Raw genomic sequence first — 18,171 nt, forward strand, 5'->3', positions numbered from 1 at the left:
TTTTTTTTGTTTGTTTTTTTTTAATCCAAAGGAAATTTTGAACGAATGTTTTTACAATCATCAACATTCCAAAAAGTGTCCCAACAAAAGCAGGATGTGATTTCAGGTCTCAAGCTTTTTCCGTCCAAAAGCTTTTCCATGCCACTTGCGTCCAATCTAGTCCCAAAGCCCAGCATTAATGGAAACGCAGGGGCTTAACAATAGAGGACACAACAGAGAGATGAAATACTTGGAACTGACATCACTCGCAGAGTGTGTGATCCTCGGCAGGTCCCGATTCTGAACATTTGGCCGTAAACTTTTCTCATGCTTCTCTAATTACCTTCATTTAACATCTATTATTGCTTTAAATAGGTCATATAATATGTTTCTTTATTATTGGATTTTTTCCTGATGTCAAACATAACTTGCACAAAAAATTATATAAGGGCTTTGTTAAATATAAACTCAGCCACTACAGAGTCTAACATATGCCGACTGAGGAAAGTTATGGTACATTATAAGAAAGAAAAAATCTTTAGAAAAATGGAAAAGGCACTGGATTAGACCAAAATGGCGTTTACTTTCTTTACTCCTGTGAATGCAAATGTTAAAAAGCTATTGTGTATGCTGTGGATGCTTGTCTGGCAAGAAACCCAATTGAGCCTCTTTCAGACTTAGACTTGTTTAGATCATGTGAATGAACTGCAGTCATTCTTTTATTTGTAGTATTGGAGGCCAGACAGGTGGCACAAAACCTGGTGTTCTCTCATACAGCGACAGCTAGCACTGATGTTTGATGTGGAGTGGTGAGAGGAAAGTAACTTTGCCAGGCCTTTATGAATGCAGAAACATGACAGATCTTATCTGTTTCCCTTGCCTAAGATCCCCAGTGACCTGGAAGAAGGGAAGACACAAAGGTTTGGGAAAGCCCCACTCCCTTCCTCCCCCTCCTTCTCTTCTCAGTGTGAATGAATCTGCGTTTCTCACGTACGCTTCTGCACAAACACAGAAACAAAGCGGAGAGTGTTGCCCCATATGGGAAAAAACATGGAGATCATTTTCTATAAAGCTGTTAAGACTTAAGCGTGACATTGTGGCTATTGATGGTGTATTGATGATGTGGGTGGATTGTAGCTCTCTTTGCTGCGAGGATGTGGTTTTTTAACTGCACACTGAAGATCAAAACAAACTGAGGAAAACAGCTGTGCATATGCCTCTGGGTTGGATTGCAAGGATAATATTTTTCTAATCACATAAACTCTCTGTTACGAAATATGAGGGAAGATATTATAAACCCATTCAGGCGTGTCTGAGAAAATAATCCTTTATTATTTGAAATATTTCACTGGGTCTGTTAAAGCAATACTAAGCGTGACTTCAGTGGAGAGGAATGAGGAACCATATGTGGGGTGTATTCAAAGATATTGGAAAAAATGTTGACTGGAATATTAAAAAAGGTGGGTTCAACATAAATTTTTAATGCATTTTCAGTAGATTTATGGATTTATGTACACATTTATGTGCTTAAAATTGTATTCATAATTCAGCTGAAAACTTAATGAGATTTTTTGTTTTGGTGACAAATTATTCATTGAATCAGTTACATTTTAAATCAACATTTTAAATAATTGCTGATTCTTTCAAATTAACAATTGTGAAATTTGTCCTAATGCTCTCATGGGTTTACTTTTGATTATGGGGAAACTTTGATTATGAAAAAAATTGTGAATCAGTGTTTCCCATTTTAATTTTATTTTTAATTCAATTAAAGTTTAATTTTTTTTTTTTTTTTGTTATTCTAAAGGTTCGTTTACAGCCTATTCTCACCCCACAGTGTGACTTCAGGTGATGCTGGGAGAGGTACATAGAGCTTGTGTCCTTCTTGAGGTTAGCACTATATTTTCATTTATTGTACTGGCGGTTATAAGCCTAAAACAAAGCTTAGAACTAGTATTGTTGGCTGATGTGATGACTTAAAAAACAAGCTTTGTGTATTTACTCAAAGACGCCCTGCTAGACCAAGAAGATGTGTTGATATTCTGTGTTTTTCTGTGTATCTGAAAACCATTGAAAATCCTTCAAGTATCATGACCTGTTACATCAGATTTCAGGGTGTCAGCCAAATGTTTGAGGCTGGATGTGGCATACACAGCGCAGGTCTCCGTGCCTCATCTATCACTAGATTAAAGCCTCATACTCGCACTGTGGAAATGTTCGCATTATGACTGTTTATATGTTACAGCTCAGTAATTCAACTCAGCTATAGCCATCCTGGGGGTGGCTGAGGGGGCAATAAGGCAATAAGGGCAACAGCAATTATGCCACCTTCATTCCTCCATGACACCATAAAACCAAAAACTAAAAAATGCTTTTAATGTCCCATTGACCCAAGTGCAGAGAGATTTGCATATACAGGCTAGCTGGTAAGCAGCCAAATCAATTGATCAACACTCTTTAGGTTTTTTATAATTCCAAAATCCATCTTTAAATATTGTGAATGAGCCTTTATAGGGTACATTTCTACTGTCTGTCTATTCTCTTGTCCATACCTGACTCCTCAGGCCCACACATAATCTGAGCTCACAGGATTTCGCTGAACTAGAAGTTGTAAATTAAAGTACGAAAGTACATTTAAAAATGTACTTAAATGGGTTAAAAAAGTACTCTTAATTTCAAGTAACTGCATTTAACATGAATTAAAACTGTAATGCATTTTCATGCACTTTCAACTAACATGCAATTTAGTGTCTGAAAACATTTCATTCAGTATGCAGTGAGGGTGAATAAATGATGACCGAATTTAGATTTTTGCACAAACTATGCCTTTAAAAAGCATAGTACTCTTAGCTTCATTTAACACATCTACCATGTCTGAATCCATTCTGTGGATTTCCCTCCACAAATCAGTTCAGAAACAATGAAAAAAAAAGAGTAATCAGTCATGCTATTGTGACTGACATACACCTGCTGTACATTTAAACCTTCACTGTAGCTCAGTGTCTTCCCTCATAAATTGGGAACAAACCAGATTAAAAATGAGAGGGAGAAAGGGCCTTTGAAGTCGCCATGTTTGAAGTGAATGGGAAAAAAGCCCATAGTCCCTTTTCAATATCCTCTTCCTCAGGCCACAGAGGTCCATTTAACAGGCAAGGGAATTAGCTTATTAGCTGTGGTGACAGGTGATGATGAGGGCCGAGTTTACCGCCCTGGCTACCTGTCATCGCAGCTTCCATAAAGTCCACCATTCGTCAAAAAAAAATGTCCAGTCACTGGCCACCAAAAGACCTAGAAGCTATCAAAGAGGCATTATTTGGGTAAATATGTGAGTAATTTGAGCTATTTGACACCTGTTTGATGCTTCCAGGGAGGCTTGGACGAGTATGGCGGACTGAGGGACACAGTCCAGATGAGAAGCATTGGCTGTTCCAGCTGTAATCGCAGCTGCCATCTGCATGCTCTCTCAAGACAGATGAACAGGTGCTTTGTGATGTGGCGGCCGTGTTAAAAGTGGAGAGATCTGTAGCACACCCCCCACTACATCCTCCCAGCTCTCAGTACTGTACTCCAACATCTCAATGAGCTTTAGTGGCTCTCAGTTGGTGGGTTGTGACACAAAAATTAAAGATTGCTTATTATTAAGTGGCAGAAAGCAATAGACAAAGAAAAAAACTGTTAATGGCGTTTATTTGCAAGAATGTCATGATAACTACTTGTTGGTGTCATGCCCCGTCATTAAAAAGCATGTTCTGAACATAAACCAGTAGATTTTAAAATACTGAATATTTATTTATACTTCTTATTGATATTTAGTTAAATTAAAAAGGACTTGAATTTTAGCTTAAAGCAAAAGTTTTTAACCATTTTATAATGGATTTTATAATGGACATTCCTTAACAAGTGCTCTATGCATTTTGCCCTGCAGCCCCTCACTTTCGCCACAGAAGAATCCAAGGTAGCGTTCACACTCACCCTTTTATCGGGCAAGGCTGCCTTATGGGGAACGGCGGTGTGGGAAAATCAACATCCGTGCTGTGCCTCGTTCCACCTCCTATCTGACGAGATGAAGAGAGTTTTCGACCGGGCCGCGACCGGCAGGGAGGCCGCCCATCGCCTCTCGGAACTCCGACAAGGACATTTATCTGTCACCGAATATTCCATCGAGTTCCGTACCCTGACGGCCGCGTGCCAGTGGAACGAGGTGGCACAGTGGGATAGATTCCTTCATAGGTTATCCAACCGTGTTCAGCAGGAGATCTACCTCCTCGAGCTGCCCCCTACTCTCAACGAACTCATCGACCTGGCGTTGCGGGTGGAGGCCAGGTTTAATCACCTGGGCCACCAACACAGTCCTTCCAGACTTCCATTCTCTCCCAGTAGGGGGCGCTTGAGTCGAGAGAACACGGTCGGTTCTGTCGACGATCACGAGCCCATGCAGGTGGGTCGAGCTCGGCTGTCCCGGAGGGAGAGGGAACGGCGGAGGTCCCAAGGACTATGTTTATACTGTGGAGGCTCTGATCATAACAACTACTCTTGCCCGGTAAAAGAGTCAGCCCGATAGTAAACCTGAGGCTACTATCGGGTGGGATCTCCGCCGAGAAATCCTCACCCACATCATCGACCCTCCTTCCGGTGAAACTGCAGTGGAAGAATCACCATCATGAATGCCAAGCTCTTCTGGACTCCGGAGCCGAAGGTAATTTCATTGATTCTTCATTTGCACATCACCTGAACATTCCTGTCCTTCCTGTGTCTCTCCCCATCCATGTCACCGCACTCAACGGCCAGGAACTGCCTCATGTCACCCACCATACTGAACCCATCACACTTATCACATCCGGCAACCATCAAGAAACCATATCCTTTTTTTCTCATGGACTCCCCTGTTGCTCCCATTGTTTTAGGGTCACCCCTGGTTGTTCAAACATAATCCACGAGTGCAATGGGGTTCTAACACTATCACATTGTGGAGTGAAAGTTGTCATGAGTCTTGTCTGGTTTCTGCCTGTCCTGTTGTTCCTGTTTCTGTTTTACAGAAGGAGACCATGGCGTTGCCAAACGTGCCCGTTGAGTATCTGGACCTGAAGGAAGTGTTCAGTAAGTCCAGGGCTGCTTCTCTTCCTCCGCATCGTCCCTACGACTGTGCCATAGATTTAGTGTCAGGTAAATCTCCGCCTACAGGCAAGTTATACTCTCTTTCTATTCATGAGAGGGAGGCCATGGAGAAATATATTTCTGATTCCTTAGCCTCTGGGTTCATCCATCCTTTCTCATCTCCAGCAGGAGCGGGGTTCTTTTTTGTGGGTAAGAAGGATGGTTCTCTGCGACCTTGTATTGATTACCAAGAGCTGAACAACATTACTATTAAGAATACTTATCCATTACCACTCATGTCTTCAGCTTTCGAGAGGTTGCAGGGAGCATCTGCATTCACAAAATTGGATTTACGTAACGCTTATCATTTGGTCCGCATCATGAAAGGGGATGAATTGAAAACTGCCTTTAATACCCCTAGAGGGCACTTTGAATATTTGGTTATGCTGTTCGGGCTCTCCAACTCGCCCGGGGTTTTTCAAGCACTCGTGAATGACGTGTTGAGAGATATGGTAGATCAGTTTATATATGTTTACCTGGATGACATACTGATTTTTTCTTCATGTCTCCATTTTCAACACGTCAGACGAGTGCTCCAGAGGTTATTAGAGAATGGGCTTTTTGTCAAAAGTTTTTAACCATTTTATAATGGATTTGTGTCACGGTTGGTAAACCGTGATCTCGGGTTGTTTACACTTTGTGGTGAATTCTTTGTGTTCTGCGTCTGCACAGATTAGTTGTGGGTGTCTCCGTTAATTGTATCAGCAACAGCTGCCACTCATTACTCATCTCCTATATAATGGCTTGTCTCACGTCTTGTGTTTGTGAGATCGTTGTTTCATGTCGTTGTGTTTACCCCCGTCTGGCTTCTGTGTAGTTTGCGTTTGGATGTCTGTGTTTCCCCAGAACCTCATCCACTCTCCGCACGATCACTCAGCCACAGACACTTACCTTCGGCTCTGTTCTCCGCAGTTCCTGTGCCACTCTCTCCTGCTGCCTCACGCCGTCAACACCCGGACTCCTCACCTGCACTCCATTAGTGTCTGGACTTCTCACCGCCTTAATCATCCCTCTGGAGTGTTCCCGTATCATCGTCTTTGTGTGTCTTTGTACAATATATCATCATCTCATTAAACCTTGTTAACTCGCTATTGTTTCCAGACTGTCCTTTCACCAGCCGTCACAATTTGTTTCTTAAAAACATCCAGCTTTCCACTTCAGATGATGTTAACTGATGGACTGTTATCATAATCATGTGGATTGCTTGTGTAATATTGTAATTGTAACAGACAGGCCAGGCTCCAACTCCAACCAATCACAGCGCACTCTCTCACCTGAGTACTAATCACCCTCACCTGCTTCTCATCCACCGGTCAATCATCATCCCCCATAAAAACCAAACTCACGTACCCAGTCACCGTCCGGTCTCGTTTGCAACAAGGTCTAGCCTGCATGCTTACTCTAAGGACTAACCTATCTCTCTGCTTACCTCTCTCCAGCGATCTCCAGTGTCTCCATTGTGTATATGTCCACTACCTCCTGCATCTTGTTTTCTCCACCAATGGATCCATCCATCTCCACTACCTCTAGCAACATTACCTCACTGTGCACTACCTGCCCCTCTGCTTGTGCCATAATAAATCATGTTCTCCTGTTATTCCATCCTCCTGTCCCTGATTACCGTAACAGTAGACCGGACCAAGACCGATCGGCACAAGCATGAGCCACACGGACCCATTCCAAGACCTCATTGACGCCCTGCGTTGCACCCTCACTAATTTTACGGCATCCCCTTCACCTGCGAGCACTTCCGGTGACAACACCACCACTTCCTCACCTGCCGTGCATGCCAGTCCCATGGCCAAGCTGGTGCCCTTCTCTGGTTCAGCATAGGATTGCAGCAGATTCCTGCTCCAATGCTCGCTGGTCCTGGAGAGGCAACCGCACTTATACTCCATCGAGCAATCGAAAGTGGCCTTCCTGATATCTCAACTCCAAGTTAAAGCGCTTCAGTAGGCCGATTCCATTTGGACCCAAAATAACCCTGTTAACCAGTCTTATTCTAGCTTCATCGACCATTTCTGAGAAGTTTTTGGCAGACCCACATGGGATTCTTCTATTGGTGAGATGCTTTATAATTTAAAACAAGGAAAAATGTCTGGCAATGAATATGCTCTTAAGTTCAGGACTCCTGCGGCCACTAGCGGATGGAATGAGCAAGCCTTTCTGACCACCTACCATCAGGGATTGTAACCTCGAGTGCAGTTGCAACTCGCTGCAAATGAGGACACCATCAGGCTCGAACACTTCATTCAACTCTCCATCCGCTTTGCCATTTTTATGCAGTCGTGCCTTGAAGAGCACCAGGGCCAGTCATACTCCGCGGATTCACCACAGCGGCGATGGCTCTTCAGCAGCACGTCCCTCCTTCTCCCGGGCTTCAGCACCATTGTAATGATAAACTTCCTATTCATCGGGAAGAAGTAGGCGGGAACCGGCGCACAATCAAAATGAAACTTTAATAATCCCAAATAAACACAAAACAGCGCACCTGCCCCTCACGGACGACTGGTGCGCATAAATAAAAATCAAAACACAACTAAAAGCCCAGGCCTGGTCCCCTAAATAAAAAGCAAACACATAAAATAAGGCCCAGGCCTGGTCCTTTCTCGTCCTTCACTGTCGTCGCTCCAGTTTTATATCTTTCCATCTCCTACGTGGGACTTGAGACCAGCGGTGGGGCACAGGTGTCTCTGATTTCCCAATCATCCCGCCGGCCTCACTCCTTGTTCCCACGTCCCTCGGCCCCGCCCCACTCGCCACAGTGAGCTATGTATTTTAATTTAGGGACAGAACCCTTAAAAAATCTGCAGAAATGCTGAAAGAAGCAGTTTCTTTAGAAAAAAAAGAAATATATTCGGAAGCACTACTAACAGGAATGGTTTCATCCTGTTTTCCTTTTAGTCATGGTATGCATATTTCAGTGATGAGTTGATGACGTCAAGTTGCGGAAAGACCGTCATTATGGCTAATGAGTAAGGATGTGTGTGTGCTTCTAAACTGTAAACAAAAGCTACTCATTTCACCATGTTGACAATAAGTGTTTTACTCTGACACTGTTCACTAAGGCATCTATCAAATGCTCAGTTTCATCGTCTGTGTGAGAAATAAAAAACAATTTAAATGGCTAATTATATGGCTGTTGTTTACATAAAAGCAGAAAGAACACCATGATGTGAAGTAAATAACAATAAAACTGTAAACTGTTGATTACCTCACTTAGCCTGCAGCACTCTTCCATGTATTCATCCAGACTGTTACTGGTTGTACTTTTCCTCAAAGGCTGTTGCTGAAAATCAGGTCCTGTTTTGCCATTGCAAGCTTCTGTAGAACACTGGTTACTTGACATTGTGTCCTCAGACATTGCAGTGTCTGTTATTTCCTCCCGTGCTGCCATGATTTCAATGGCATCCTTACAGTTCTTCATGGTGTTCCTCAGGCTTCTGTCCTCGGACCTCTCTGAATCTACTGTGATGTCTATTAAATCATTATCAACATTCTCATCCTCTGTTCTGTCTCCCAAGATTGTAAGTGTGTCTTGATTAAGACACTTACAAGATGTTTGTTCAGTTTCCAAGAAGACTGAATTGTCTTCAAGAGGATTGTCAGCAGGTACAGGAGAGTTCAGGCTGTCAGAGTCACATGAAGACTCTCTACTGTGGACCACAAAGCTGTGTTCTGAACCAGTTGGGGTGGATGGAGAAGTTGCTCCACTAGTCATCTCTACCCCAGAGTCATTAGATTCAAATTTGTACAATCTTGGAAGCTCAGAATCAGCAAAAATAGAAGATAGATAGTCATTTTTTGATTCAGAGACAGTTGTCTCAGGAGCAGCACTGTGGATGGAGATTACTTCATCAGCCTGGAGAGGTCCAGTGTTATCCTGCTCAGACATTGAAATGGAGATGGTTGAAATGGAATCCTCAACATTGAGAAGTTTCTCAGGGAAGTTGTTGAGGACCTTCATTTTTGTCAGTACAACCTCGTTGTCTAGAACAATATCCCTTTTACCTGCAAAACAAACAAAGAAAGTGTTTTGAATAATTTTATACTTTAACAATATTAAAATCATGTAATCATTCAATAAAGTTAGTTTGAACTGTGCATTTTCTGTGCAACTATACCACCAGATGGAGTTGCAATAAAAATCTTTATTTTTCAAAATATTTTCCCAAACACTCCACCTGTCTGCCACTGGTGGGACAATTCACTCAAATGGCTGGACAGGATGCTCAAACAAACAGCAACATTTTTATATCACCACAATAGCATTAATATTTACACTTCTCAGGGAAATCAACCAACTTCTGGACTTATATGTGTCTCTAAACATTAAACTGAGATGTAAAAATTGCAGACTGCAGCACTGGTATGAGAAAAATCATCAGTTGTGTAGTAAAAAAGTAAAGCAGAATTTCCATTGCATACTTCAGTTCTCATTATTAAAATTATTTAAAAGCATTTATATGCAGACATATTTCCCTGTGCAGAAAGAAGACTACTTATCTCACTATAAAGCATTATTTAGCATCAGTGGACCACAACGAGTTATATAGTCCTGTCTTGCTCTGAACTTTGATCTGTGCATTATCTTCATGCTATTATGAGGCCCAGCTCCTTTATAGTACTGGAAATCTGAGACATTTCAGATGTCATTTATGTCATATCTTTATCTCACTTTCTCCATAGTAAGAGTCGGTACTTGTTCTTTCAAATGCAAAATAAATTGGTCAAATATTTCTGGACACAATCAGGTCAAATAAAAACAATAGTTTACACAGTTCTGTTTTTGCTTATGATTAACAGTGGTAAACAATGGTAAACATGATTGTCAGGAAGAGGTGTGACAACAAGCTTGCAGTTGGGTGGAAATGAAAGGTTAGTAAGATGATTCAAAGGATATTCATTCTGAATATATTTATAGGAAATACTTCACTAATTTACATTCTGTGAGGAAATTGAAAGATTTTAAATAGCTTTTATTCTTCACAGACTTATCACAATACTAAGATATCATTTCATGAAGCTTTAAAAAGATAACAATAATAATGACTTTAGCCATTCCCAGGTCTTTTGAAAGGTTGCTTTTTTGTGTGTGCAACTTTTATCAATATTAAGCATACCCATGTGTTTTGTTAGGGAAGATTTTCCACCCCAGATTAGATAGTGACTGTGAAAACATTGATAGCATTTCAATTATTTGAGCTCTGCTGCTGCTCCAGGTTTGTTTTCACATTCAGAACAGTGCCTGTTTTTGCAGTCCTTTCTCACAGACCATGTGGGCACACAACACCTGGGCAGTACAATCCTTTTAAAGAACCATTTCAACTAGACGTCATTGTTCTTTACCTCCTGTACCAATACGCAGTAAAATGTTATGTAATCCAATTATTTTGTGCTAACCAGGTGCAATTCAACAAATTTCCACGAACAACAATGCAAGCAAAGCCAAAAAAAACATATCTGAAGAAACATAGCCTATCTGTAACATATCTGCAGTGCTCATGATGCCATATAAATTTGAACCATGAAAGAATAACAACTATGGACAACATGTGCTCTCTGATATTCATCTGTGTTGGCCAGTTCATCAGTATTTCAATGTTACTTTTCTTATCAACTCTACATGTATAATGTCAACTATAAATATCTTAAAAATCTTAGACATTTTCCAATGACTACATACAAGCAGCCCCAACATGAAATTAAAGTATACAATAACTGGAGTTCTCTATGTGAGACCCCAAATCATAACTTTGCTAATTTATTTCTACAGGTCAATTAGACGGACCCATTGGGTCAGCCTTTCATACAGCAGTGCTCTCCAGCTCGGACTACAGAACTGCTGATGGTTGGACATTTTTGATGCCACTCAGTAGGAGCAAGTAGTCCACATCAAAATCCCCCTGGGTTTTCAATTAACATCGCTTAGACGTGGCCGCTTGTAAAGGGAGATCAAAAAGCCCTTGCTAGGCCTTGGCAGCAAGGAATTTAAGTAATGCAAAGGTCCTTTATGCTGCAGTGTTTAATGCATTCAAAATAAAAACAGGTCAATGACAATCAATCTGGAGTCTTCAAATATCTACTGGGAATTGTTTCAGGAGGAAAAGACAGGTACAACACTACAATATATATATATATATATATATATATATATATATATATTGCACATCTGCAAACACAATCATTTTGTGTGCAACTTTCAATCTTGTCAGTCTTGTGCGGAAGCCTTTTTATGACTCATAAGGGGGGGGGGGTCATGCTTTTGTAAATCAGAACAATTATGACATAAAAAGTCATAATATGATATTAATATGAATTACAAGATTGACAAAAGGAAATTTATTATGAGATGAAAAGTCATAATAGCATTAAACAGGTGTTTTTAGGTGTCATAATAGTTTTATCTAATCAATTTGCCAATGCCGACTATATCATAGTTAATGACTCATAATTAGTATGTCATAATTTTGTCTTTTCATGTTATAATTTTGTATTATCACATAATTCTTTCTTTTTAGCTCATAATTGTCACAGTATGTCATAATTTTTTCATTTTATTTCAGAAATTTGCCTTTTTATCTCATCATATAGACTAATACAGTGTGTAGTAACTGGTTTTATCTCATAATTATGACTTAGTGTGTCATAATTTAGCGTTTTATCTTAACAGTGTTAAAATCTTGACTTTTTATTTTATAATTTTGTCCTTTTATCTCATAATTAGGACAGTATTTCATATTTGACTTTTTATCTCATATTTGACTTGAGCTGACTTATTATCTTATCTCATAATTATTGCTTAATATCTCATAGGTTTGACTTTTTAATGCCAAAATATATTCTTTTTATCTCATAATATTAAATTAAATGGCATAGTATGTAATCATTTTTATAATAATTTTGACTAAAAGCATAATTTATATATATGTGTGTGTGTGTGTGTGTGTGTGTTTGTGGAAATTGGTTTGGTTTTTTTTTTCTCTCTTTCTTTTAAAGCAGCACTGTTAGGCATGTCCCACCTCCAGTGGTGTTTTTCTTCAAGGCCTGCAGAGAATGTTTTTCACTGTGTACAACATGGCAAGTACCTCACATTTTTGAGCTGATATAATACTCTGTTCACGTTCAAGAATCCTGGCTTCATCTGCTCCAGTGTATTTTACAGCTCTGCATAGATATGGTAGGTAAAAACACATGTCCCAGGTGGATATTATAGTGCAGTGATGTTTCCAAGCCAATACTAATAAATATTTAATTTGGAGATTTCTGGGAGACTTAACTACTAAAAACACATTTTGTCAATTTTCTGTCCTGAAAGGGAAAGGAAAGTCTGCTTCAATAATCAAATGTTGCTGTTATTCATTTGAGATGAGGAATGTGAGAATCACATTCACAGGGATGAAATGTGAAGAATTCACAAGCTTAGACAAAAACATGTTTACTCCATCTTGTCTCAACCACTCATGTTTACCACATATCCTATCAACCCTGCTGTTTTTGTGAGTTTTGCTTCACCGGCACAAAATTTGAGTTGTACTTGATCAGGATGATCAGGATCATTAATATGCTGATATCGATTTTTAAAAAACGATTTTTATAGATGGTTTGTTTTTAGCTCATCAGCTTTTTCTTCATAATCACGTTATTCTGACATCCCAACATTATGTGTGTAAACTAAAACTCAAACCCAAGCTATACACAGACACCTTTTTTATTTCTCTATAAAAATCATGGGTGTTTATTGTCATACATGTTACATTTACTGTAATGCCTTTCCTGCCAGCCGAATGACTGATAAATGGTCTTGGACAGGTTATAATTTTGTCTACTTTGAGGGTACTAATATGTAGATGACTTCAAAGCTAATGGACTAAAACCCTCAGAATTGTGTTCTGGTTTTGGTAGGTGAGCTCTGAGTAGGAAACTGCCCATTAGTGAACAAAAATTAGTTCTTTAGGCTTTCTGTTGAATGGAAGAGCAGCAGGTTTTCAAAAGAATTGAGGCTGCAATTTAGTTAAGGGATGCAGTGGGACCAGTATAGGTGCTTAGGGACGCTCTTGTCTGCAGACAGGTCCATTGTGCTCGTGGGTGGAGAGGTCAGAGGCAGGCCAGGGCAGGTCTTCTATTTTTACAGCCAGGAGAATGTCTGAACTCTGTTAGCACTTGTTGCGGACAGACTGAATGACCCAGAGAGCATCTCAACCAATAATCTCTTTTCTATGCTATATATGGACTGGTTTAACATAGAATTAAAGTTGTGGCCTTACAAGAATAATACAAGCATCTGTGTGGATGTGTATTAAATGGAATAATACTGTACATTACAACAAATCTTTTTTTTTTTTTTTTTTGCTAGCATTAGTACTATTTTTTTTTTTTCAGGGCTCCCATATATTGAATAATAAAATATATTGTATTGAATAATAAAATAGAATAAATAAAACAGCACACAACAAATTGTCCTGAAATTTTATGTTAAGGATCATTTCTTCGATCGATATATATATATATATATATATATATATATATATATATATATATATATATATATATATATGTCAGTGTTATTTTAATATAACTGGTCTACAGAATATATAGATATAATAATTATAAATTAAATTATTTTTTTAAATATCTTTTCTGTTTTATCTTTCATTTTAGTTATTGATTTGTATTAAATTGTGTTGTTTTGTGGGTTTTTTTGTAATTTTTTTATTTTGTTTTATTTTGTATTTATTAAAGTTTCAAATTAAACTAAACAGAAATGAGAGTTGTGAAAGGTTTCAGTGAATATTTATTTTATTTCAAGCAATTAACTTTTTTTGTTGTTGTTTTTGTTTGTTTGTTTGTTTGTTTGTTTGTTTGTAGTTAACTATGATAACACATAGTAACACCCTAGTGACCACCCAAAAATCCCTAGCATCATGGGGGCATTTTTTATGGGCAAACCCATATTCAAACTAAATATTTCCCAATGAGAAATTAAATGAAAGTTAAATCCTTTGAGTTTTGTTCTGTTTTCTCTCCAGAATTGCTCTTTGCTTCTTCCTAATCTAAAGCCAGCAGACCTTTAGTGCCTCACACCTCTCTGTCTCTCTCATCACAATGCTTTCTGTGCTCCAGCAAGGCAATGGTTTTGACCCTAAGGAGCCTTTCCAAAAGCACAATATCAATGTGTGCTGAACGGGCCAGTCTTTCATTATCTAACACCATTAGGATAAGGCAAGAATGTGCGGGAGCACTAACATCAGTCAAGCCTTCAGGCAAACTCACCCCACTCTTCTCCCTCCATCTGCACTGAAAAAATAAAGTTGTAGATTTCTGAGGAAATTGTGGATTTTTGGGGAGTAAGATTTTCACTTGTGACCACAATAAAGGCACACGTTCTGCTAAATTGAAATCCCTCTTCTTGTCCCATCAGGTCAGTTTCACATCCGTATTACCTGACTAAGTCATGTGTGTCAGTGATTTCACACACTGGCTGGTCTTCTACGCATGAAGAACTTGACTACAGCTGTGCCAGGTTGCAGTTATGAGTCATATAATCTGACTCAAGTAGATGAGAAGAGCCCGCACATGAAACTGTCACCACTAAAACATTCCCATCTGAGATCCCTCTGTTTCTCACGACGCTCTTGCTGGAGGTTGAAACACCTGTGTGATATTCCCCTCCCGTCGTCTTCTGTCACTCTAACACACATACTAATCATCTAAACTGTCATTTATAATGAATAACTCATATTCTCAAATAACTTATTCACCTAATTCAGTCCTTATGAAAGATAAACCATCACATGAGAAATCCTGTCCATTGCTATCTGCTTTATAAGATTTCTGTTACAACCAAAAGCAGTAACACGTTATATTAGGGTGCATTTTTTTATTGGCTAGTTGCTTATTAGCATGGATATCATACTGGCTGTTGGGTGGTTTATAAATTCTCTCTTTGAACTTACGTTTGATATGAATTTCTATCTTATTAAACCCAAATCTGCCCCCCTTGCACATGTTTTTCTAGTTAACACCAAAGCCACAATAACAACTGTAGTTAAAAACAAAATTCGGTGTATGTGTAATAAAGATTATGGCTGATGTTTGTGGGTTTTTTCTATACGAGCACAGCTTTTAAATGACATCAGCTCAGCTACAGGAGCTGTGGAGCTCATCTGATGATAGTTAAAAGACTGTTTTTGAAGATATCCCCGACCATGTTTAACCGAGCAGATGATGCCTCAGAGTTCAAATGACAGGTTTCTAAATATCCTCCAACACCTCAGCCAGACAAATTACTACCTGTGCTGCACATCCAGGTGTAGAGCCGACTGGGTGAAGCAATATGACTCCATGCATCCAAAGCAGAAGAATGACTCACGCCACTAACCTTTTCTCCACGGGGCAAGGATGGTGAAAGACTTGTGCCAGCTGAACACCATGCTTGGTTTCCTCTTCTTAAGACTCATCCTGGACATCCAAAACTTCAGTAGTTTTTCAGTGTAAAGTGGAAGAATCCCCTCCTTGAAGGCTTATTCAAGCACAACTCATACCTCACCGCTGACTGATCTTCCCTCTCCTGAATCGAGTGCTCAAATAGTTCAGATGCTCCAGAAGGGTGTGCTGCTTGGGGTATATCCAGTTTTAAACATATTGTCAGAATAGTTGGAGACAGGAGTGTATGTGAGAGACGGAGGCTGGTTGTGAAGGAGTGTGTGCGGAGGAGATCGAGCAGACTGCCTACAGCAGGACCATCAGCAGCTGGAGGAGGGGTGGAGGATCGCCAGATGGAGGGAGGGGAAAGACTTCGCAGAAAACCTTTGTGTGTTTGTGTTGAGAGAGAGAGAGAGAGAGAGAGGGAGAGATAGTGGGAGAAGTTGGGAAACGTGTCTTGCAATCAGTGAATAAGAAGTTGTTCCCAGAAGACATTCCTTGAGGAATCCACCTCATTAAAGCCAGCATACTGTTACTGAACAAACTAGATCCCCCCAAACTCAGCACAATCCTTCAGGCTGTTCTGTCATTTTAATTTAAATATAGCTTACAATCAGAGTTCAGTTACAGAGCCAGCACACCCTTATAAAAAGATGTGTAAATGATTTTATTAAATGTGTACTTGTATTGGTTTTATTTATTTTTCTTACAGATAATATAATAATAATGAAATTACCACCAAAGCTTACTTAGAGACATTTTCATGTAGCTGTTTCTAAACACACTTAGGCCTAAGTAAAATTTTAAGTGCACTTTACAATCATTTCGATTTGAAAGTTTTACATTTAAAGTGTATTATGTTTAATGATGCTTTGTCATGTTTAAAGTACACTTATTTTGATGTGTTGACTTACATACTAAAAATACTTGATTTTGACTTCATTTTACGTTTAAATGTACTGTATTTTAAAAGGTACTAAATTGCAACAATACAAATGTGTAACTAAAAATATATTTAAATAGATGGCATACAAGTTTCAAAAGAAATACATTAAAGTATTTTTTTAGTTTTGATATAAATGCATTCAGAGGTACCCATGAACCATATTTAAATAATAATAGAAGTAATTATGAAATTCAAAATAAAAATGTACTTATGTCCTATTTAAGTGGGCGAAAAAGTGCCTTAAGGTTAAGCTAATTGCGTTTAATATACATTATACTATAATCCTTTTTCATTTAATTGCAGTTTGCAAACAAGTAAGTGTCTGGAAATATTATATTCAGTTAAACTTAAGCATTAACTTTTTTTTAAAGAATGGTAAATCGCACTTCTTTAAGACAAGTTTTGCCTTTTTTTTCAAGCCAACAGTTAAAGTTTGTCTTGAGACAATACCAAAAGAAAATCAAAATAAAAGAAATATGAAACTGATAATATCTTCTCACTAGTAGACAAACATATTTAGGAATATTAAAGACAGTGAGATGAAAGAAAAGTGATTATCTTTCATTTACAAAGCTCTCAACATCAATATCAATAAACCCAGTTTTATTAAAATACACGTAAAGCAAAAAGATCCTGTTATATTATTTAATAATAAAGCATACAAAGATTCCAGTTCATAGAGAAGAAGGAAAAAAAGAAGGAATTCAGATGCGCCCACACACTACAGCTTTCACGGTCACAATGAAAGGCTTTCTCAGCCGCTCTTCAGTTCAGACGTAGGAGTGAAAGAAAGTGAGAAGAAAGTGAGAAAAGTAACACAACATTATATGAAGCATCCCATTGTTCTGCAGGGAAAAACAATGCAGTAATTTGTCACATTAACCTCTTTTTTAATGTTTATTGCAATCTAATTATGGATGGTTTTTGGTTGTTGTTGTTTTTTGACCGCTGACATCTGATGCCATTCTGGTTCTCTGTTGTTTTGGTAAAGGAATCGAGTGGTCAGAGATCACCCTGGGCTAGAAGATGAAGCTAAGAAAGGGTAATTACCTCAAACAGGCCTGGACAATGCTGAGGTCTCCAAATGAATTCTCGTTGTGAACCAAAGGAACAGCACAAAAGCCTCAGGTTCCCTGGATTTGTAATTCCTGTTGAATATGATTACATAGTTGCCACTCGATTATACTGCATTCAACCATCACACAAAATTAGACTTTTAACTGTAAATATGTTGCTTTCAGTTCCGGACCTCACACTAAGTTCCCGAAACAACTAACAACATGACCAAAATGACTACCAACAAGGGAAGAAACATTAAAACATTGAATGTCTCTCAATTAATGAGGTCTTAAAATATCTTTTATAATACGTTTTTAATAAATAATTTTTTGACATGATTTAACCCATATAAAGTATTAATGTTTTTGGTTGAGAACGTAATCGTAATATAATTAAAAGATTAAAAGATATTCTTAAATAATTATACATTGCTTTGAAGTGTTATATTTTTATTATTTCAATTTTTATGTCAAAATGTAATATATATATATATATATATATATATAAAATACAACTATTTACTACTACTACTAGTGGTAATAATAATAATAATAATATAGAATTCTACAGACAGCTCCATGGTGGGAACACAAGTGAGATGTTCCCTG

At 38.6% G+C, this 18,171-nt stretch overlaps 1 protein-coding gene and 1 long non-coding RNA gene across 2 annotated transcripts in view; one reads left to right on the top strand and one right to left on the bottom strand.

The window, feature by feature from the left end:
- Positions 1 to 15,876, bottom strand: part of LOC128026446 (uncharacterized) — a 33,323-nt gene extending 17,447 nt beyond the window's left edge. Inside the window, exons 1-2 of the mRNA XM_052613623.1 lie at positions 15,515 to 15,876; positions 8,348 to 9,144 (exon numbers count right to left, since the gene is read on the bottom strand). Of these exons, the coding sequence (XP_052469583.1) occupies positions 8,348 to 9,144; positions 15,515 to 15,602 (885 nt within the window). The 5' untranslated portion in view covers positions 15,603 to 15,876. The remainder of the gene's footprint in view (positions 1 to 8,347; positions 9,145 to 15,514) is intronic.
- LOC128026447 (uncharacterized) lies at positions 501 to 3,902 on the top strand. Its single transcript, XR_008186427.1, has 3 exons — positions 501 to 1,439; positions 1,787 to 1,869; positions 3,347 to 3,902. It is a non-coding gene; the product is annotated as an uncharacterized LOC128026447 (long non-coding RNA).
- Positions 15,877 to 18,171: the final 2,295 nt, after the last annotated feature.

This window comes from Carassius gibelio, chromosome A13 (assembly GCF_023724105.1).
Source record: "Carassius gibelio isolate Cgi1373 ecotype wild population from Czech Republic chromosome A13, carGib1.2-hapl.c, whole genome shotgun sequence".
Taxonomy (NCBI): Eukaryota; Metazoa; Chordata; class Actinopteri; order Cypriniformes; family Cyprinidae; genus Carassius; species Carassius gibelio.